At 48.3% G+C, this 22,926-nt stretch overlaps 1 protein-coding gene across 1 annotated transcript in view; it reads right to left on the bottom strand.

The window, feature by feature from the left end:
• Positions 1 to 2,451: 2,451 nt before the first annotated feature.
• rbbp6 (retinoblastoma binding protein 6) overlaps positions 2,452 to 22,926 on the bottom strand; it is a 58,882-nt gene continuing 38,407 nt past the window's right edge. Inside the window, exons 10-20 of the mRNA XM_090194380.1 lie at positions 21,847 to 22,061; positions 21,637 to 21,744; positions 20,968 to 21,043; positions 20,795 to 20,855; positions 20,474 to 20,488; positions 20,349 to 20,398; positions 19,869 to 20,188; positions 17,304 to 17,423; positions 11,303 to 13,687; positions 7,999 to 8,137; positions 2,452 to 5,866 (exon numbers count right to left, since the gene is read on the bottom strand). Of these exons, the coding sequence (XP_090050506.1) occupies positions 3,014 to 5,866; positions 7,999 to 8,137; positions 11,303 to 13,687; positions 17,304 to 17,423; positions 19,869 to 20,188; positions 20,349 to 20,398; positions 20,474 to 20,488; positions 20,795 to 20,855; positions 20,968 to 21,043; positions 21,637 to 21,744; positions 21,847 to 22,061 (6,342 nt within the window). The 3' untranslated portion in view covers positions 2,452 to 3,013. The remainder of the gene's footprint in view (positions 5,867 to 7,998; positions 8,138 to 11,302; positions 13,688 to 17,303; positions 17,424 to 19,868; positions 20,189 to 20,348; positions 20,399 to 20,473; positions 20,489 to 20,794; positions 20,856 to 20,967; positions 21,044 to 21,636; positions 21,745 to 21,846; positions 22,062 to 22,926) is intronic.

Raw genomic sequence — 22,926 nt, 5'->3', positions numbered from 1 at the left:
ACTCTAGATCACTCTGTTGACAGCAGAGTAACATAGACCCACAACTACCTCTAGGTCAGTCTGTTGACAGCAGAGTAACATAGACCCACAACTACCTCTAGGTCAGTCTGTTGACAGCAGAGTAACATAGACCCACAACTACCTCTAGGTCACTCTAGCTCAGTCTGTTGACAGCAGAGTAACATAGACCCACAACTACCTCTAGGTCACTCTAGATCACTCTGTTGACAGCAGAGTAACATAGACCCACAACTACCTCTAGGTCAGTCTGTTGACAGCAGAGTAACATAGACCCACAACTACCTCTAGGTCAGTCTGTTGGCAGCAGAGTAACATAGACCCACAACTACCTCTAGGTCACTCTAGCTCAGTCTGTTGACAGCAGAGTAACATAGACCCACAACTACCTCTAGGTCAGTCTGTTGACAGCAGAGTAACATAGACCCACAACTACCTCTAGGTCACTCTAGCTCAGTCTGTTGACAGCAGAGTAACATAGACCCACAACTACCTCTAGGTCAGTCTAGCTCAGTCTGTTGACAGCAGAGTAACATAGACCCACAACTACCTCTAGGTCACTCTAGCTCAGTCTGTTGACAGCAGAGTAACATAGACCCACAACTACCTCTAGGTCACTCTAGCTCAGTCTGTTGACAGCAGAGTAACATAGACCCACAACTACCTCTAGGTCACTCTAGCTCAGTCTGTTGACAGCAGAGTAACATAGACCCACAACTACCTCTAGGTCACTCGAGCTCAGTCTGTTGACAGCAGAGTAACATAGACCCACAACTACCTCTAGGTCAGTCTAGCTCAGTCTGTTGACAGCAGAGTAACATAGACCCACAACTACCTCTAGGTCACTCTAGCTCAGTCTGTTGACAGCAGAGTAATATAGACCCACAACTACCTCTAGGTCACTCTAGCTCAGTCTGTTGAAAGCAGAGTAACATAGACCCACAACTACCTCTAGGTCACTCGAGCTCAGTCTGTTGACAGCAGAGTAACATAGACCCACAACTACCTCTAGGTCACTCGAGCTCAGTCTGTTGACAGCAGAGTAACATAGACCCACAACTACCTCTAGGTCAGTCTAGCTCAGTCTGTTGACAGCAGAGTAACATAGACCCACAACTACCTCTAGGTCACTCTAGCTCAGTCTGTTGACAGCAGAGTAACATAGACCCACAACTACCTCTAGGTCACTCTAGCTCAGTCTGTTGACAGCAGAGTAACATAGACCCACAACTACCTCTAGGTCACTCGAGCTCAGTCTGTTGACAGCAGAGTAACATAGACCCACAACTACCTCTAGGTCAGTCTGTTGACAGCAGAGTAACATAGACCCACAACTACCTCTAGGTCAGTCTAGCTCAGTCTGTTGACAGCAGAGTAATATAGACCCACAACTACCTCTAGGTCAGTCTGTTGACAGCAGAGTAACATAGACTCACAACTACCTCTAGCTCAGTCTGTTGACAGCAGAGTAACATAGACCCACAACTACCTCTAGGTCAGTCTAGCTCAGTCTGTTGACAGCAGAGTAACATAGACCCACAACTACCTCTAGGTCAGTCTAGCTCAGTCTGTTGACAGCAGAGTAATATAGACCCACAACTACCTCTAGGTCAGTCTGTTGACAGCAGAGTAACATAGACCCACAACTACCTCTAGGTCAGTCTAGCTCAGTCTGTTGACAGCAGAGTAACATAGACCCACAACTACCTCTAGGTCACTCTAGATCACTCTGTTGACAGCAGAGTAACATAGACCCACAACTACCTCTAGGTCACTCGAGCTCAGTCTGTTGACAGCAGAGTAACATAGACCCACAACTACCTCTAGGTCACTCGAGCTCAGTCTGTTGACAGCAGAGTAACATAGACCCACAACTACCTCTAGGTCACTCTAGCTCAGTCTGTTGACAGCAGAGTAACATAGACCCACAACTACCTCTAGGTCAGTCTGTTGACAGCAGAGTAACATAAATTGACATCTTGATAGTGCTTTTCGTCCTCCTCCTACACGTTTTCACTCTAGAGAATGTATATCTGATATGAAAGATGGTATTTTCACTCTAGAGAATGTATATCTGATATGTGAAAAGATGGTATTTTCACTCTAGAGAATGTATATCTGATATGTGAAAAGACGGTATTTTCATTCTAGAATACATATCTAATCAGATGGTATATATTGTGTGTGTGTCCATAACGGTGCACTATTCTGTATATAGTCCACTACATCGGGAACCGGTTGCTATTTGGGATCCATCCCAGGTCGTAGAAACTCTTCAATAAAGACCTGGGGACTGGAAGGACAGGAGGGGAGGGACGGGAGGACGGGAGGGGAGGGACAGGAGGGGAGGGACGGGAGGACGGGAGGACGGGGGAGGGGAGGGACAGGAGGGGAGGGACGGGAGGACGGGGGGAGGGGAGGGACAAACCAAGGTTTAGCAATTACATCCTTTTATTTTTTTTAAACACACAAAACAAATAGTTTGAAGCATCATTCAAGTAAACCGACTGGTCCAAGCAAACAGCCTCTGTTTTAGCAGAGTCTAAAAAAAACAAAATATATATTTATTTTATACATCAGCCTTTAAATTCATTAAATTATTTCAAATCCTCAGCAAAAAAAAACTAAACAAACATCCCCCTTAGATAAAGAGTTGAACTAGAGTGAACAGCTTGCAGAGCGATTCAAGTCCTCTTTACTATCTACACTACGGGGTGTCCCGGCACAAACGACACCCACGTCCCCTACGTATAGGGGCCTACATAGGGAATAGGTGTTTGGAATACAGGCTGTGTGATGCCTCTCTTGAGGACCTTACAGTTCACTGACAGGAGGGAAGAAAAACCAAGTCTCTTTCCTGCAAAAAAATGGCACCCGAATTCCCTTCTTAGTACACTAGGCTTGTCCTTCAGTCGTGCACTAGTTAGGGAATAAGGTTTAGGGGCCACGAGCCTTGGGCTGAAACGTGTCGAAAACGCTTCACAACGAAAACGTCTCATAAGGCTACGCTAGCCATTTGGTCTTCTCCTCTTCTCTCCTCCTCCACCTCCTCTTCTCTCTCATTGTCCTCTTTCTCCTTGTTCTTCTTCTTGTGTTTGTGTTTCAGTCCCGTGATCTCTCCCTCCTCAGCGTCCAGGCTCCCCTGTCTCCTCTGCTTTCTATCCTTCTTCTTCTTCTTCTTCTTCTGTTTCTTCTTCTCTTTTCTATCTTTCTTCTTCTTGTCTTTCTTGTTGCCCAGGCTACCGACAGAGCTGGCGCTGCTGCTACGACTTCTGCCGCTCTCTCCCTCCACCGCTCTCTCTCCCTCCACCGCTCTCTCTCCCTCCACCGCTCTCTCTCCCTCCACCGCTCTCTCCCCCTCCACCGCTCTCTCTCCTTCCTCCTCCCCCTCTGAGATCTCTCCCTCGCTGTAGTCAGGTTCGAAGGCCTCATCAGTCTCTCTGACCAGGTCAGGAGGAGGTCTGGAAGAAGGGACCGAGGGAGGAGGTCTGGAAGAAGGGACCGAGGGAGGAGTTCTGGAAGAAGGGACCGAGGGAGGAGGTCTGGAAGAAGGGACCGAGGGAGGAGATCTGGAAGAAGGGACCGAGGGAGGAGATCTGGAAGAAGGGACCGAGGGAGGAGGTCTGGAAGAAGGGGCCGAGGGAGGGGGTCTGACTTTAGGGTTCTCCCTCCCTCTCTCCTTCTCCCTACTTACCCCCCTCTCTCTCTCCTTCTCCCTATCGACCCCTCTCTCTCTCTCCTTCTCCCTATTGACACCTCTCTCTCTCTCCTTCTCCCTATCCACCCCTCTCTCTCTCTCCTTCTCCCTATCGACCCCTCTCTCTCTCTCCTTCTCCCTATCGACCCCTCTCTCTCTCTCCTTCTCCCTATCGACCCCTCTCTCTCTCTCCTTCTCCCTATCCACCCCTCTCTCTCTCTCCTTCTCCCTATCGACCCCTCTCTCTCTCCCCTTCTCCCTATCGTCCCCTCTCTCTCTCTCCTTCTCCCTATCGACCCCTCTCTCTCTCTCCTTCTCCCTATCGACCCCTCTCTCTCTCTCCTTCTCCCTATCGACCCCTCTCTCTCTCTCCTTCTCCCTATCGACCCCTCTCTCTCTCTCCTTCTCCCTATCGACCTCTTTATCTCCCTCCTCATCTCTCTCCTTCTCCATCTTCTCCCTCGTCTTTTGCATCTGCCTCTCTCTCTCTTTCTTTCTCTCTCTCTCTCTGACAGCTCGGGGCACCCCTGCCCTGTTGTCAGTCCTGGGGGGCTGTAGGAGTGAGGCTGGGTGTTGGTGGGGCTTTCCACCACTCATCTCCTTCTCTAGGTTTCCTAGGCTGGCCTGTTGGCTCTGTCTCCCCGCTGAGGAGCGCTCCACTCTGGGCTCTTCTCCCTCAGCCTTCCCCCTCCCGGGCTGGTTCTCCACGGAGATGGAGACCTGAGGAGAGGGGTATCTGTCCTGCGTCGTGTCCCTGCCAGGGCTGCTTTCGCTAGGTCTGGTGGGCTCAGAGCTTCCCTGAGATCTCTGGGTGCTGGAGGAGGAGGGGTCCGATGGAGGTGGGGCTCTCTTGGAGACGGGAGAGGCACTGCCTAGCTCTCTGTGGTCTTTGTGTTTGGGTTCGAGGCGGTCTCTGTGTTCTCTGGTGGTCTCCTGGTCGTCTAGTGGTCTACGGTCAGTAGAGTTGGTGTTACGGTCAACGGTGGAGGAGTTCTGGTCGTTGTGGTCTTTATGTTTGTGGTCTCTGTGCTCCCTGGCTCTGGGGTCAGAGGTCGCTTTGTGGTCCCTGGAAGAAGAAAAAGGTTTACGATCTCGTGAGTAAGAGTGTGAGGAGGAAGAGGAGCTCTTTTCGCTGCTGTGGTCGCTCCCTCTCTCCCCAGTCCTCTCTCCTCCTCTCTCTCTTCTCTCTCGCTCCGGCCGCTGAGAGGAGCTCTTCTCACTGATGTGGTCGCTCCCTCTCTCCCCAGTCCTCTCTCCTTCTCTCTCTCTCCTCTCTCGCTCCGGCCGCTGAGAGGAGCTCTTCTCACTGATGTGGTCGCTCCCTCTCTCCCCAGTCCTCTCTCCTTCTCTCTCTCTCCTCTCCGGCCGCTGAGAGGAGCTCTTCTCACTGACGTGGTCGATCCCTCTTTCCCCAGTCCTCTCTCCTTCTCTCTCTCTCCTCTCTCGCTCCGGCCGCTGAGAGGAGCTCTTCTCACTGACGTGGTCGATCCCTCTCTCCCCAGTCCTCTCTCCTTCTCTCTCTCTCCTCTCTCGCTCCGGCCGCTGAGAGGAGCTCTTCTCACTGATGTGGTCGCTCCCTCTCTCCCCAATCCTCTCTCCTTCTCTCTCTCTCCTCTCCGGCCGCTGAGAGGAGCTCTTCTCACTGATGTGGTCGCTCCCTCTCTCCCCAGTCCTCTCTCCTTCTCTCTCTCGCCTCTCCGGCCGCTGAGAGGAAGAGGAAGAGGGAATCTTTCTCGGTCTGTCCATATCTTTGTCAGAAGCACGGCTGTGTTCTCTCTCTCTTTCTCTCTCTTTCGCCCGCTCTCTGTCCCGTTCGTTATCTCTTTCCCTCTCCTGCTCCTTTTCCTTTAAATGATCTCTCTTTCTCTCCGTCTCTCCGTCTTTCTCAGAAGGGATGGGGTCTCCGGAGTGTTTTCCACCCTGCAGGCCGTCTTCTCTGTCTCTGCCACTAGAGGGGGACATAGTTCTCTCTGGCTTGGGAAAAGTACAGTCCCTCTCTTTCCTTCGCCCTGCCTCCGTCGTCACGGTGATGTGGGGTCCAGGGGGGAAAGGGAGGGAGGGGGTGAGCAGGGGGCGGAGTTGAACCCTGACCCCTCCTCCTTCCTCTTCCTCTGATTCGTAGTCCTCCTTCTCCCACTTGGAGCGAGGGACCTGGACGAGGAGAGAAGAGAACACGTCTGAGCTGTGTCTCCTGTATGAGTACTATCTAGTCTAACAGGTGTAGAGCTGTGTGTCTCCTGTATGAGTACTATCTAGTCTAACAGGTGTAGAGCTGTGTGTCTCTGACCTGTATGAGTACTATCTAGTCTAACAGGTGTAGAGCTGTGTGTCTCCTGTATGAGTACTATCTAGTCTAACAGGTGTAGAGCTGTGTGTCACCTGTATGAGTACTATCTAGTCTAACAGGTGTAGAGCTGTGTGTCTCTGACCTGTATGAGTACTATCTAGTCTAACAGGTATAGAGCTGTGTCTCTGACCTGTATGAGTACTATCTAGTCTAACAGGTGTAGAGCTGTGTGTCTCCTGTATGAGTACTATCTAGTCTAACAGGTGTAGAGCTGTGTGTCTCCTGTATGAGTACTATCTAGTCTAACAGGTGTAGAGCTGTGTGTCACCTGTATGAGTACTATCTAGTCTAACAGGTGTAGAGCTGTGTGTCTCTGACCTGTATGAGTACTATCTAGTCTAACAGGTATAGAGCTGTGTCTCTGACCTGTATGAGTACTATCTAGTCTAACAGGTGTAGAGCTGTGTGTCTCTGACCTGTATGAGTACTATCTAGTCTAACAGGTGTAGAGCTGTGTGTCTCCTGTATGAGTACTATCTAGTCTAACAGGTGTAGAGCTGTGTGTCACCTGTATGAGTACTATCTAGTCTAACAGGTGTAGAGCTGTGTGTCTCTGACCTGTATGAGTACTATCTAGTCTAACAGGTATATAGCTGTGTCTCTGACCTGTATGAGTACTATCTAGTCTAACAGGTGTAGAGCTGTGTGTCTCTGACCTGTATGAGTACTATCTAGTCTAACAGGTGTAGAGCTGTGTGTCTCCTGTATGAGTACTATCTAGTCTAACAGGTGTAGAGCTGTGTGTCTCTGACCTGTATGAGTACTATCTAGTCTAACAGGTGTAGAGCTGTGTCTCTCTGACCTGTATGAGTACTATCTAGTCTAACAGGTGTAGAGCTGTGTGTCTCTGACCTGTATGAGTACTATCTAGTCTAACAGGTGTAGAGCTGTGTGTCTCATGTATGAGTACTATCTAGTCTAACAGGTGTAGAGCTGTGTGTCTCCTGTATGAGTATTATCTAGTCTAACAGGTGTAGAGCTGTGTCTCCTGTATGAGTACTATCTAGTCTAGCAGGTGTAGAGCTGTGTGTCTCCTGTATGAGTACTATCTAGTCGAACAGGTGTAGAGCTGTGTGTCTCCTGTATGAGTACTATCTAGTCTAACAGGTGTAGAGCTGTGTGTCTCATGTATGAGTACTATTTAGTCTAACAGGTGTAAAGCTGTGTGTCTCTGACCTGTATGAGTACTATCTAGTCTAACAGGTGTAGAGCTGTGTGTCTCATGCATGAGTACTATCTAGTCTAACAGGTGTAGAGCTGTGTGTCTCATGTATGAGTACTATTTAGTCTAACAGGTGTAAAGCTGTGTGTCTCTGACCTGTATGAGTACTATCTAGTCTAACAGGTATAGAGCTGTGTGTCTCCTGTATGAGTACTATCTAGTCTAACAGGTGTAGAGCTGTGTGTCTCCTGTATGAGTACTATCTAGTCTAACAGGTGTAGAGCTGTGTCTCCTGTATGAGTACTATCTAGTCTAACAGGTATAGAGCTGTGTGTCTCCTGTATGAGTACTATCTAGTCTAACAGGTGTAGAGCTGTGTCTCTGACCTGTATGAGTACTATCTAGTCTAACAGGTGTAGAGCTGTGTGTCTCTGACCTGTATGAGTACTATCTAGTCTAACAGGTGTAGAGCTGTGTGTCTCTGACCTGTATGAGTACTATCTAGTCTAACAGGTGTAGAGCTGTGTGTCTCTGACCTGTATGAGTACTATCTAGTCTAACAGGTGTAGAGCTGTGTGTCTCCTGTATGAGTACTATCTAGTCTAACAGGTGTAGAGCTGTGTGTCTCCTGTATGAGTACCATCTAGTCTAACAGGTGTAGAGCTGTGTGTCTCCTGTATGAGTACTATCTAGTCTAACAGGTGTAGAGCTGTGTGTCTCTGACCTGTATGAGTACTATCTAGTCTAACAGGTGTAGAGCTGTGTGTCTCTGACCTGTATGAGTACTATGTGTCCGTCAGCAGGTGCCGAGCTGTCATTGGTGTATTCCTCCAGTGTTTTAACGACAGTCTTCCTCTGCTCTGCTCTGCCCTCTGATCCATCGCCACACACAGGACTACTGCCCCCTGGGGGACTGGTGGTGTAATACACAACAACACATAGTTAATATAGACACCTCCTCCTCCTCCTCCTCCTCCTCCTCACAGGACTACTGCCCCCTGGGGGACTGGTGGTGTAATACACAACAACACATAGTTAATATAGACACCTCCTCCTCCTCCTCCTCCTCACAGGACTACTGCCCCCTGGGGGACTGGTGATGTAATACACAACAACACATAGTTAATATAGACACCTCCTCCTCCTCCTCCTCCTCACAGGACTACTGCCCCCTGGGGGACTGGTGGTGTAATACACAACAACACATAGTTAATATAGACACCTCCTCCTCCTCCTCCTCCTCACAGGACTACTGCCCCCTGGGGGACTGGTGGTGTAATACACAACAACACATAGTTAATATAGACACCTCCTCCTCCTCCTCCTCCTCCTCACAGGACTACTGCCCCCTGGGGGACTGGTGGTGTAATACACAACAACACATAGTTAATATAGACACCTCCTCCTCCTCCTCCTCCTCCTCCTCACAGGACTACTGCCCCCTGGGGGACTGGTGGTGTAATACACAACAACACATAGTTAATATAGACACCTCCTCCTCCTCCTCCTCCTCCTCCACACAGGACTACTGCCCCCTGGGGGACTGGTGGTGTAATACACAACAACACATAGTTAATATAGACACCTCCTCCTCCTCCTCCTCCTCCTCACAGGACTACTGCCCCCTGGGGGACTGGTGATGTAATACACAACAACACATAGTTAATAGAGACACCTCCTCCTCCTCCTCCTCCTCCTCCTCCTCACAGGACTACTGCCCCCTGGGGGACTGGTGATGTAATACACAACAACACATAGTTAATAGAGACACCTCCTCCTCCTCCTCCTCCTCCTCACAGGACTACTGCCCCCTGGGGGACTGGTGATGTAATACACAACAACACATAGTTAATATAGACACCTCCTCCTCCTCCTCCTCCTCCTCCTCATCCTCACAGGACTACTGCCCCCTGGGGGACTGGTGGTGTAATACACAACAACACATAGTTAATATAGACACCTCCTCCTCCTCCTCCTCCTCCTCACAGGACTACTGCCCCCTGGGGGACTGGTGGTGTAATACACAACAACACATAGTTAATATAGACACCTCCTCCTCCTCCTCCTCCTCCTCCTCACAGGACTACTGCCCCCTGGGGGACTGGTGGTGTAATACACAACAACACATAGTTAATATAGACACCTCCTCCTCCTCCTCCTCCTCACAGGACTACTGCCCCCTGGGGGACTGGTGATGTAATACACAACAACACATAGTTAATATAGACACCTCCTCCTCCACCTCCTCCTCCTCCTCCTCACAGGACTACTGCCCCCTGGGGGACTGGTGGTGTAATACACAACAACACATAGTTAATATAGACACCTCCTCCTCCTCCTCCTCCTCCTCCTCCTCACAGGACTACTGCCCCCTGGGGGACTGGTGATGTAATACACAACAACACATAGTTAATATAGACACCTCCTCCTCCTCCTCCTCCTCCTCCTCCACACAGGACTACTGCCCCCTGGGGGACTGGTGGTGTAATACACAACAACACATAGTTAATATAGACACCTCCTCCTCCTCCTCACAGGACTACTGCCCCCTGGAGGACTGGTGGTGTAATACACAACAACACATAGTTAATATAGACACCTCCTCCTCCTCCTCCTCCTCCTCCTCCTCACAGGACTACTGCCCCCTGGGGGACTGGTGATGTAATACACAACAACACATAGTTAATATAGACACCTCCTCCTCCTCCTCCTCCTCCTCCTCACAGGACTACTGCCCCCTGGAGGACTGGTGGTGTAATACACAACAACACATAGTTAATATAGACACCTCCTCCTCCTCCTCACAGGACTACTGCCCCCTGGAGGACTGGTGGTGTAATACACAACAACACATAGTTAATATAGACACCTCCTCCTCCTCCTCCTCCTCCTCACAGGACTACTGCCCCCTGGGGGACTGGTGGTGTAATACACAACAACACATAGTTAATATAGGCACCTCCTCCTCCTCCTCCTCCTCCACACAGGACTACTGCCCCCTGGGGGACTGGTGGTGTAATACACAACAACACATAGTTAATATAGACACCTCCTCCTCCTCCTCCTCCTCCTCCACACAGGACTACTGCCCCCTGGGGGACTGGTGGTGTAATACACAACAACACATAGTTAATATAGACACCTCCTCCTCCTCCTCCTCCTCACAGGACTACTGCCCCCTGGGGGACTGGTGGTGTAATACACAACAACACATAGTTAATATAGACACCTCCTCCTCCTCCTCCTCCTCCTCCTCACAGGACTACTGCCCCCTGGGGGACTGGTGGTGTAATACACAACAACACATAGTTAATATAGACACCACCTCCTCCTCCTCCTCCTCCTCACAGGACTACTGCCCCCTGGGGGACTGGTGGTGTAATACACAACAACACATAGTTAATATAGACACCTCCTCCTCCTCCTCCTCCTCCTCCTCCTCCTCACAGGACTACTGCCCCCTGGGGGACTGGTGGTGTAATACACAACAACACATAGTTAATATAGACACCTCCTCCTCCTCCTCACAGGACTACTGCCCCCTGGGGGACTGGTGGTGTAATACACAACAACACATAGTTAATATAGACACCTCCTCCTCCTCCTCCTCCTCCTCCTCCTCCTCCTCACAGGACTACTGCCCCCTGGGGGACTGGTGGTGTAATACACAACAACACATAGTTAATATAGACACCTCCTCCTCCTCCTCCTCCTCCTCCTCCTCACAGGACTACTGCCCCCTGGGGGACTGGTGGTGTAATACACAACAACACATAGTTAATATAGACACCTCCTCCTCCTCCTCCTCCTCACAGGACTACTGCCCCCTGGGGGACTGGTGATGTAATACACAACAACACATAGTTAATATAGACACCTCCTCCTCCTCCTCCTCCTCACAGGACTACTGCCCCCTGGGGGATTGGGTAGGACTGTAATCATGTGTTATGACTTGACATTGACCCTGTTATCCCAGAGAGACTTCCTGTTATCCCAGAGAGACTTCCTGTCAACCCACTCAGGTTTCCACTCGTTACTACTAGAGGAAATAATCAGTTTTCCACACAGCCAGTCTCACCTGGTGTAGTCCACGGTGGTTCCCGGACCATCGGACACTAGGACCTTACGGTTCCTCTTGGCTTTGCTCCTCTCCACGCTTCCCTTTATATAGCTGCTCTGATTGGCTGCCTCTGTTCCGGCCACGCCCGCAAGCTTGCCGGCCCTCCTCCCTTCTTCTCTGTTGGTCTTAATCTTCCTCTGAGGTTCTCCTCCTTTCGTCCCGCTCTCCATCGGAGGCCTTACGGAAGCCCTCTCCCTCTCCTCCTCGACGTCACGTTTGAGGTTGCAGGGTTTTACGGTCTCGGTGAGCTCCACTCCGGGTGATTTGATTCGGGGCACCTCCATCTCCTTATCAGACATACTCCTCTCCTCCTTTCTCGTCTTCCTCTTCTCCTCCTCCTCCTCCTCCTTCCTCCTCCTCCTCTTCTCAGACTTGGTGTCTGGAGCTTTGCCAGGGTCTCTCTCCTGTTCTCTACCCACCCTGATGTCAGCCTCTCTCCTGGGCTTGTCCTCTCTCCCTGAGCCCCTGTCCTGCCGAAACCCTGGATCTCTCTTCCCTCTCTGCTCCTCCTTGGCTGGTCTGGAATGGTCCAGGTCGGATCTGAACGGTTTAAACTGATCCGGGTCGGTTCTAACCGGTTTAAACTGGTCTGGGTCGGTTCTAACTGTGTTGAACTGGTCTGAGTCGGTTCTGACAGGTTTAAACTGGTCTGGGTCGGTTCTGACAGGTTTAAACTGGTCTGGGTCAGTTCTGACAGGTTTAAACTGGTTTGGGTCAGTTCTGACAGGTTTAAACTGGTCTGGGTCGGTTCTGACAGGTTTAAACTGGTCTGGGTCGGTTCTAACCGGTTTGAATGGGTCTGGGTTGATTCTGACTGTGTCAAGCTGGTCTGCGTGGGGTTTAGGAGGAGGTAGTTTGGGAGCTGATGCTAGGGGCGCAGGGTGTTGGAGTTCCATCTCTCTCTGGAGGGAGGTGCAAGAGTCTGGTTGGAAGGGAATAGATTCATCTTTGACCCGTTTGGCTGACGGTTCTGTTAGAGAAGTCTTCTGGTAGGCTAAACCGGCTGTACCGGTCTGATCCCGGGCTGTACCGGTCTGATCCCGGTCTGTCTCTCTAACGGTCTTCCAGCTCTTGGACGATGAGTCTTTCCTCGCTACGCTGGAGTCCGGTCCGCGTTTATAAACTCTGTCACTCTTTCTCCTCACTTCCTCCTCCTTACTGTCCCTGGTCCACCTATCAGCTTTGTCCGGGACTGAGTCTGAGGCGTCGCTGTCTATTGGCTCGTCCCGTACTGGGGTGGAGTCGTCATGGCTTGACGAACCAACGGGAGTACTCCCGGTTCTCTTCTTCTTCTTCTCCTCCTTCTCTTCTTTCCGAGCGTCGTCTGTAGAGTCAGAAGCACTGAAGGACTCCCCTCCCCCATGCTCAGTCTTCCTCTTCTTCCTCTTCCTGTGCTTCTGCTCTTTCAGGTCGGAGGTCACAGTGACCGCGGGAGAGGCGACGCTCGACGACGGATCTCTGTCACCCTTTGCGACCTTCAGTGGCGTCTGATGATCCTGATTTGCTGACCGGGACAGCGGCAGAGTTCCAAACTGCTCAGCACACTTCTCCTGGTAAGTCATTGGCTGGTTCCTGCCCCTGGGGGAGGGGTGTGAGGGGGGAGGGGGAAAGCCCTCACCTCGCCTCCTCCCTCGACTGAAGGGGGAGGATCCACGGTCCAGGCGGTGTCGGGGGGAAGGGTAGAAGTCCGAGGGCGGAGGAGGGTTGTAGGGGTCTCTGTCTCGTCCGGCTGGGGGTGCCACAGGGGCGGGGGCGAAACCAAGGGGGGGTCGGCCCCTGTAGGCGGGGGGGTTATTGGGAGGAGGGTTGTGGGAGTTGTAGTTTTTGAAGTATTTCTCATACCATTCTCTGTACTCCTTCTCCCACTCCCGGTACCTCTCCCTCTCGTACGGGTCTTTGTGCTCTGGACCCCGTTCGTACACCGCCGGCTCCCAATCCCTCTCCCGGGTCCGGCCCGGGTACTTCCTCTCACCCTCCGGTGGCGCTCCAGCAGCGGCAGGCTTCCGGGAGCTTGGGGGTGGAGGAGTGTGGGTCCGGTACCCCCCTTGGCCAGGTGATCTAGAGCGCGACCGGTAACCTCGTCCCCGTCCTCTCCCCCGTCCCGCCCCTCCACCGTCCCTGAAAGGCGGCGGCGAGCGTGATCGGCGGTAGCCACGGGAACGGGAGCGGTAGCCGCGAGGTCGTCCGTGGCGGCGGGAGTACGGAGAGGAGCGGGAGTAAGACCTGGAACGGGATCTGGAACGGGATCTGGAACGGGATCTGGAACGACTGGAGGAACGGGAGTACGAACGAGAACGGGAACGGGATTTGGAGTAGGATGAGCTACTGTAGGACGACCTAGACCTGGAGACAGAGAGAGAGACAGAGACAGAGAGACAGAGAGAGAGAGAGAGAGAGAGAGAGAGAGAGAGAGAAAGAGAGAGAGAGAGAGAGACAGACAGAGAGATGGGGGAGAGATTAAGTGTTAGTAGTATAGAATAGCATTATATGAGTAAAGAATACTATTTTGCAAGTATAGAATACTACTACGCAGGTTTAGAATACTATTATACGAGTATTGTAGGAGTATTGTATTACAGTTATTAGTACTATGTGAATATTGCATGGGTATTATACGAGTATTATACCTGGAGTAAGAGAGTCTCCTCTCCTTCTGTATTATATGAGTATTATACCTGGAATAAGAGTCTCCTCTCCTTCTGTATTATATGAGTATTATACCTGGAATAAGAGAGTCTCCTCTCCTGTATTATATGAGTATTATACCTGGAATAAGAGGGTCTCCTCTCCTTCTGTATTATATGAGTATTATACCTGGAATAAGAGAGTCTCCTCTCCTTCTGTATTATATGAGTATTATACCTGGAATAAGAGGGTCTCCTCTCCTGTATTATATGAGTATTATACCTGGAATAAGAGAGTCTCCTCTCCTTCTGTATTATATGAGTATTATACCTGGAATAAGAGGGTCTCCTCTCCTGTATTATATGAGTATTATACCTGGAATAAGAGAGTCTCCTCTCCTTCTGTATTATATGAGTATTATACCTGGAATAAGAGTCTCCTCTCCTTCTGTATTATATGAGTATTATACCTGGAATAAGAGTCTCCTCTCCTTCTGTATTATATGAGTATTATACCTGGAATAAGAGAGTCTCCTCTCCTTCTGTATTATACGAGTATTATACCTGGAATAAGAGAGTCTCCTCTCCTTCTGTATTATATGAGTATTATACCTGGAATAAGAGTCTCCTCTCCTTCTGTATCGTTCTGTATTATACCTGGAATAAGAGAGTCTCCTCTCCTTCTGTATTATATGAGTATTATACCTGGAATAAGAGTCTCCTCTCCTTCTGTATTATACCTGGAATAAGAGAGTCTCCTCTCCTTCTGTATTATATGAGTATTATACCTGGAATAAGAGAGTCTCCTCTAATTCTGTATCGTTCTGTATTATACCTGGAATAAGAGTCTCCTCTCCTTCTGTATTATATGAGTATTATACCTGGAATAAGAGCGTTGTCTCTCCTTCTGGATCATTCTGTATTATACCTGGAATAAGAGAGTCTCCTGTCCTTCTGTATTATATGAGTATTATACCTGGAATAAGAGAGTCTCCTCTCCTGTATTATATGAGTATTATACCTGGAATAAGAGAGTCTCCTCTCCTTCTGTATTATGTGAGTATTATACCTGGAATAAGAGAGTCTCCTCTCCTTCTGTATCGTTCTGTATTATACCTGGAATAAGAGAGTCTCCTCTCCTTCTGTATTATTTGAGCATTATACATGGAATAAGAGGGTCTCCTCTCCTTCTGTATCGTTCTGTATTATACCTGGAATAAGAGAGTCTCCTCTCCTTCTGTATTATTTGAGTATTATACCTGGAATAAGAGGGTCTCCTCTCCTTCTGTATTATATGAGTATTATACCTGGAATAAGAGCGTTGTCTCTCCTTCTGTATCGTTCTGTATTATACCTGGAATAAGAGAGTCTCCTCTCCTTCTGTATTATTTGAGCATTATACCTGGAATAAGAGCGTTGTCTCTCCTTCTGTATTATATGAGTATTATACCTGGAATAAGATTCTCCTCTCCTTCTGTATTATATGAGTATTATACCTGGAATAAGAGTCTCCTCTCCTCCTGTACTATATGAGAATTATACCTGGAATAAGATTCTCCTCTCCTTCTGTATTATATGAGTATTATACCTGGAATAAGAGATTCTCCTCTCCTCCTGTATTATATGAGTATTATACCTGGAATAAGAGAGTCTCCTCTCCTGTATTATATGAGTATTATACCTGGAATAAGAGTCTCCTCTCCTGTATTATATGAGTATTATACCTGGAATAAGAGGGTCTCCTCTCCTTCTGTATTATATGAGTATTATACCTGGAATAAGAGAGTCTCCTCTCCTGTATTATATGAGTATTATACCTGGAATAAGAGTCTCCTCTCCTTCTGTATTATATGAGTATTATAACTGGAATAAGAGAGTCTCCTCTCCTGTATTATATGAGTATTATACCTGGAATAAGAGTCTCCTCTCCTTCTGTATTATACCTGGAATAAGAGAGTCTCCTCTCCTTCTGTATTATATGAGTATTATACCTGGAATAAGAGAGTCTCCTCTAATTCTGTATCGTTCTGTATTATACCTGGAATAAGAGTCTCCTCTCCTTCTGTATTATATGAGTATTATACCTGGAATAAGAGCGTTGTCTCTCCTTCTGGATCATTCTGTATTATACCTGGAATAAGAGAGTCTCCTGTCCTTCTGTATTATATGAGTATTATACCTGGAATAAGAGAGTCTCCTCTCCTGTATTATATGAGTATTATACCTGGAATAAGAGAGTCTCCTCTCCTTCTGTATCGTTCTGTATTATACCTGGAATAAGAGAGTCTCCTCTCCTTCTGTATTATTTGAGCATTATACATGGAATAAGAGGGTCTCCTCTCCTTCTGTATCGTTCTGTATTATACCTGGAATAAGAGAGTCTCCTCTCCTTCTGTATTATTTGAGTATTATACCTGGAATAAGAGGGTCTCCTCTCCTTCTGTATTATATGAGTATTATACCTGGAATAAGAGCGTTGTCTCTCCTTCTGTATCGTTCTGTATTATACCTGGAATAAGAGAGTCTCCTCTCCTTCTGTATTATTTGAGCATTATACCTGGAATAAGAGCGTTGTCTCTCCTTCTGTATTATATGAGTATTATACCTGGAATAAGATTCTTCTCTCCTTCTGTATTATATGAGTATTATACCTGGAATAAGAGTCTCCTCTCCTCCTGTATTATATGAGTATTATACCTGGAATAAGATTCTCCTCTCCTTCTGTATTATATGAGTATTATACCTGGAATAAGAGTCTCCTCTCCTCCTGTATTATATGAGTATTATACCTGGAATAAGAGATTCTCCTCTCCTCCTGTATTATATGAGTATTATACCTGGAATAAGAGATTCTCCTCTCCTGTATTATATGAGTATTATACCTGGAATAAGAGTCTCCTCTCCTGTATTATATGAGTATTATACATGGAATAAGAGTCTCCTCTCCTGTATTATATGAGTATTATACCTGGAATAAGAGTCTCCTCTCCTGTATTATATGAGTATTATACCTGGAATAAGAGGGTCTCCTCTCCTTCTGTATTATATGAGTATTATACCTGGAATAAGAGAGTCTCCTCTCCTGTATTATATGAGTATTATACCTGGAATAAGAGTCTCCTCTCCTTCTGTATTATATGAGTATTATACCTGGAATAAGAGAGTCTCCTCTCCTGTATTATATGAGTATTATACCTGGAATAAGAGTCTCCTCTCCTTCTGTATTATATGAGTATTATACCTGGAATAAGAGCGTCGTCTCTCCTTCTGGATCTTTCTGTACTCTACCTGGAATAAGAGCGTCTCCTCTCCTTCTGGATCTTTCTGTACTCTACCTGGAATAAGAGCGTCTCCTCTCCTTCTGGATCTTTCTGTACTCCAGCAGCTCCTTGGCAAAGTCGTTGGTGAACTCATCCAGCTTGGACTTTTCCCGGTTACCGTAGCGACAGTCGGAGCTGGGGGACGACAGGAGGAGGAAGAGGAAGATATTTGGACAATGGTAGAAGTAAGACGAGAAAAGCAATACAGCAAAAAGTTCAACAAGGTTTTCCATCGTAGTTTAAATGATAAACTAAGAGGCGGATCGAAACAGACTTGGCCTGAGACTTTAGTTCAGTGGGCTAACAGTCAGAGCAGCACGCGGGCACGAGACCCAGTCGCTCACACAATACATATTAGCAGAGAAGAATGACATCACACACAGGTGTCAAAACTCAACTCCTCAGTCAGTCCATCAGAATGACAGTCAGAATGAGACAGCCCTGACCTGACAGATCAACTCCTCAGTCAGTCCATCAGAACGACAGTCAGAATAACAGTCAGTCCATCAGAACAACAGTCAGAATGAGACAGTCCTGACCTGACAGATCAGTCAGTCCATCAGAACATAGGAAGACTACCCACTCAACAGTCAGAATGACAGTCACTTCATCAGAACGACAGTCAGAATGACAGTCAGTCCATCAGAACAGAGGAAGTCTACCTAGTCAACAGTCAGAATGACAGTCAGTCCATCAGAATGACAGTCAGTCCATCAGAACAACAGTCAGAATGACAGTAAGTCCATCAGAACAGTCTATCAGAACAACAGTCATAATGACAGTCAGTCCATCAGAATGACAGTCATTCTATCAGAACAACAGTCATAATGACAGTCAGTCCATCAGAATGACAGTCATTCTATCAGAACAACAGTTAGAATGACAGTCAGTCCGTCAGAATGACAGTCAGTCCATCAGAACAACAGTCGGAATGACAGTCAGTTTATCAGAACAACAGTCAGAATGACAGTCTGTCCATCAGAACAACAGTCAGAATGACAGTCAGTCTATCAGAACAACAGTCAGTCCATCAGAACAACAGTCAGAATGATAGTCGGTCCATTAGACCAACAGTCTGAATGACAGTCAGTCCATCAGAACAACAGTCAGTTTATCAGAACAACAGTCAGACTGACAGTCAGTCCATCAGAACAACAGTCAAGATGACAGTCAGTCCATCAGAACAACAGTTAGAATGACAGTCAGTCCATCAGAACAACAGTCAGAATGACAGTCAGTCCATCAGAACAACAGTCAGTCCATCAGAACAACAGTCAGAATGACAGTCAGTCCATCAGAACAACAGTCAGTCTATCAGAACAACAGTCAGAATGACAGTCAGTCCATCAGAACAACAGTCAGAATGACATTCAGTCCATCAGAACAACAGTCAGTCTATCAGAACAACAGTCAGTCTATCAGAACAACAGTCAGAATGACAGTCAGAATGACAGTCAGTCCATCAGAATGACAGTCAGTCTATCAGAACAACAGTCAGAATGACAGTCAGTCCATCTGAATGACAGTCAGTCTATCAGAACAACAGTCAGTCTATCAGAACAACAGTCAGACCATCAGAACAACAGTCAGTCCATCAGAACAACAGTCAGTCCATCAGAAACAACAGTCAGTCCATCAGAACAACAGTCAGTCTATCAGAACAACAGTCAGTCTATCAGAACAAAAGTCAGAAATGACAGTCAGTCTATCAGAACAACAGTCAGAATGAAAGTCAGTCCACCAGAACAACAGTCAGAATGACAGTCAGTCTATCAGAACAACAGTCAGAATGACAGTCAGTCCATCTGAATGACAGTCAGTCTATCAGAACAACAGTCAGTCTATCAGAACAACAGTCAGACCATCAGAACAACAGTCAGTCCATCAGAACAACAGTCAGTCCATCAGAACAACAGTCAGTATCAGAACAACAGTCAGTCTATCAGAACAACAGTCAGTCTATCAGAACAACAGTCAGTCTATCAGAACAAAAGTCAGAATGACAGTCAGTCTATCAGAACAACAATCAGAATGACAGTCAGTCACCAGAACAACAGTCAGAACGACAGTCAGTCTATCAGAACAACAGTCAGTCTATCAGAACAACAGTCAGTCTATCAGAACAACAGTCAGTCTATCAGAACAACAGTCAGTCTATCAGAACAACTGTCAGAATGACGGTCAGTCCATCAGAACAACAGTCAGAATGACAGTCAGAACGACAGTCAGTCCCTCAGAACAACAGTCAGAATGACAGTCAGTCCATCAGAACAACAGTCAGAATGACAGTCAGTCCATCAGAACAACAGTCAGAATGACAGTCAGAATGACGGTCAGTCCATCAGAACAACAGTCAGAATGACAGTCAGAACGGACAGTCAGTCCATCAGAACAACAGTCAGAATGACAGTCAGAATGACAGTCAGAATGACGGTCAGTCCATCAGAACAACAGTCAGAATGACAGTCAGAATGACGGTCAGTCTCAGCAAACAACAGTCAGAATGACAGTCAGAACGACAGTCAGTCCATCAGAACAACAGTCAGAATGACAGTCAGAGATGACAGTCAGTCTACTCACTTATCCTTCAGCCTCTTCTGTTGTCTGTAGAACTCATCCTTGGACAGGAAGGAAGAGGAGGGGATTGGCTTCCCGGCGAGGGGGGGCTGGGTGTTGGGGGCGCCCAGGGGGGGTTGGTGACTCCTGGGTAGGGGGGTATCCAGGAGGGGGCAGGGAGTAGCTGGAGGGGGCTGTTGCCCCGGGGGGAAGTGGGGAGGGGGGTAGTGGGGGGGGTATGACACCTGGGGGATGGGGAAGAGGAGAGGAGAAAATGGAGGGAGGGTTGTAGAGAAGGGGGTGGCACGTTGGTGGGCGGAGGCTGGGAGGGAGGGGCGCGGTCGCTATGGTTCCTGCCACGACCGGAGGGGCTGGAGAGAGAGAGAGAGAGACAGAACAGGACGTGACATGACTAGTCAGGTGAGTCAAATGTTAAAACTTCATAACATTAGGCAAAAGATCACTAGCCAGTCAGTAAACACACAGAGAGAGATAAACACACACACCTGTACCTGTCCCAATGGGCTGGTCCTTCAGAAAGTCTGGGAGGAGACCTGTTTAGGAGGACAACAGCACCATTAAATACTACAGTGTGAGTAGGGGGGGGGGGGGGTAGTGGAGGGGGGTACTGGGGGGAGGAGGACCTGTTTTAGGAGGACAACAGCACCATTAAATACTACAGTGTGAGTTGGAGGAGAAGGTCTCTGAGGGGTGGGGGGTAGTGGAGGGGGGGTTACCTGTCCTCTGCAGGGAGTGACTGTCAGACTGGGGTTGGGGTAGTGGGGGGGTTGGGGTAGGGGTAGGGGGAGGGGTTAGAGTGGGGGGGGTGGGGTAGTGGGGGGGGTTACCTGTCCTCTGCAGGGAGTGACTGTCAGACTGGGGTTGGGGTAGTGGGGGGGGTTGGGGTAGGGGTAGGGGGGGGTAGTGGGGGGGGGGTAGTGGGGGGTTACCTGTCCTCTGCAGGGAGTGACTGTCAGACTGGGGTTGGCTCATCACTGGAACATGGTATTCCTATAGACAACAACACACAGACACTCTGGTAGCAACAACAATGTAATGTCTGATAATACACACCTGATCTATTTGGAAGGTGTGTGTGTGGGGTGTGTGTGTGTGTGTTCACCTTGGTCATGGGGGCAGTGGCTAGAGGGGGGTCGGCTGAGACCACCACAGACTGAACTCCTCCACTCTCTGGCTCTCTGGAAAAACAGACATGTATCATCGTTACTTAACCTCAACCTGACAGACACCTCTGTTCACTGGCTGTGTCTATGAGAGGGGGAGAGAGAGAGAGACAGAGACAGAGACAGAGAGAGACAGAGACAGAGAGACAGAGACAGAGACAGAGAGACAGAGACAGAGACAGAGAGACAGAGACAGAGAGACAGAGACAGAGAGACAGAGACAGAGAGACAGAGACAGAGAGACAGAGACAGAGAGACAGAGACAGAGAGACAGAGACAGAGAGACACACACAGACACACACAGACACACACAGACACACACAGACACACACAGACACACACAGACACACACAGACACACACAGACAGACACAGACAGACACAGACACAGACAGACAGACAGACAGACAGACAGACAGACAGACAGAGAGAGACAGAGAGAGACAGAGAGAGACAGAGAGAGACAGAGAGAGACAGAGACAGAGAGAGAGAGACAGAGAGAGACAGAGAGAGCAGAGAGAGACAGAGAGAGACAGAGAGAGACAGAGAGAGAGAGAGAGAGAGAGGAGAGAGAGAGAAAGAAAGGGCAAGTTTAAGAGAGAATCTTACTTTAGCATAAGCGTGTTGTTGTGATTGGTTGGGTGCTGGGAGGAGGGGCCTGTTGTGTTATAGGAGGAGCCAGCAGCCATGTGGGAGGAGTTATTATGGTTCCCGACTCTATGGTGAAAATAACACACTTAGATATGTGAGGAAAATGTCCCCCAGACACCTGGTTGGTTATTGAGCATTTGACACTAGTGACAACTACATTTATCTTACCTGAGGGGCGGGCCAACCTGCTGCTGAGCCAATGGTGGCGTGTCTAAGGCTGGAGGGCGGGGCATAAGAGGGTCCTGCTGGCTCCTGATAGGCTGGAGCGGGCACTGAGGGCGGGACTGAGGCTGAAGAGGAGGGGTAGGGACGACGGGGGGCTGGGCTACTCTCGTCATCATGCGTTTGGTGTAACCGGTCTCATTCTTAAAGTTATTTACCGCCTGAGAGAGGAGAGGAGAGGGAGAGGGAGAGGGAGATGGAGAGGGAGAGGGAGAGGGAGAGGGAGAGGAGAGGAATTCAACATATTTCTACAGTATGTTAGTTTTATTTAATTTTCATTTAACAGTATATAGTATAGAATATACAGTGCAGTAGGAAAGTATTCAGACCCCAGCCTTATTCTAAAATGTATTTAAAAAGTTCCCTCAACCTACACACAATACCCCATAATGACATCACAATACCCCATAGTGACATCACAATACCCCATAATGACATCACCATAGCCCATAATGACATCACAATACCCCATAATGACATCACAATACCCCATAATGACATCACAATACCCCATAATGACATCACAATACCCCATAATGACAAGGCGAAAACAGGTTTTTAGAAATGTTAGCAAATGTATTACCAGTAAAAAACAGAAATAACTAATAATTATTATTATTTATTTACATAATTATTCTGACACTTTGCTTTGAGACTTGAAATTGAGCTCAGGAGCATCCTGTTTCCATTGATCATCCTTGAGATGTTTTTACAACTTGATTGGAGTCCACCTGTGGGGAAAGGTACCAAAACATTTCTGCAGCATTGAAGGTCCCCAAGAACACAGTGGCCTCCATCCTTCTTAAATGGAACAAGTTTGGAACCACCAAGACTCCCCCCCCCCCCCCCCCCCCCCCCCAGTTCCCTGGCCGCAGCACTCCACCAATCAGGCCTTTATGGTAGAGTGGCCAGACAAGATTCTCTGGTCTGATGAAACCAATATTGAACTCTGTGGCCTGAATGCCAAGCGAGGAGGAAACCTGGCACCATCTCTACGGTGAAGCACGGTGGTGGTGGCAGCATCAT

Source organism: Oncorhynchus mykiss, chromosome 13 (genome assembly GCF_057628025.1).
Source record: "Oncorhynchus mykiss isolate SJ-2025 chromosome 13, ASM5762802v1, whole genome shotgun sequence".
NCBI classification, from domain to species: domain Eukaryota; kingdom Metazoa; phylum Chordata; class Actinopteri; order Salmoniformes; family Salmonidae; genus Oncorhynchus; species Oncorhynchus mykiss.
This window is presented reverse-complemented; position numbering and strand designations above follow the sequence as displayed.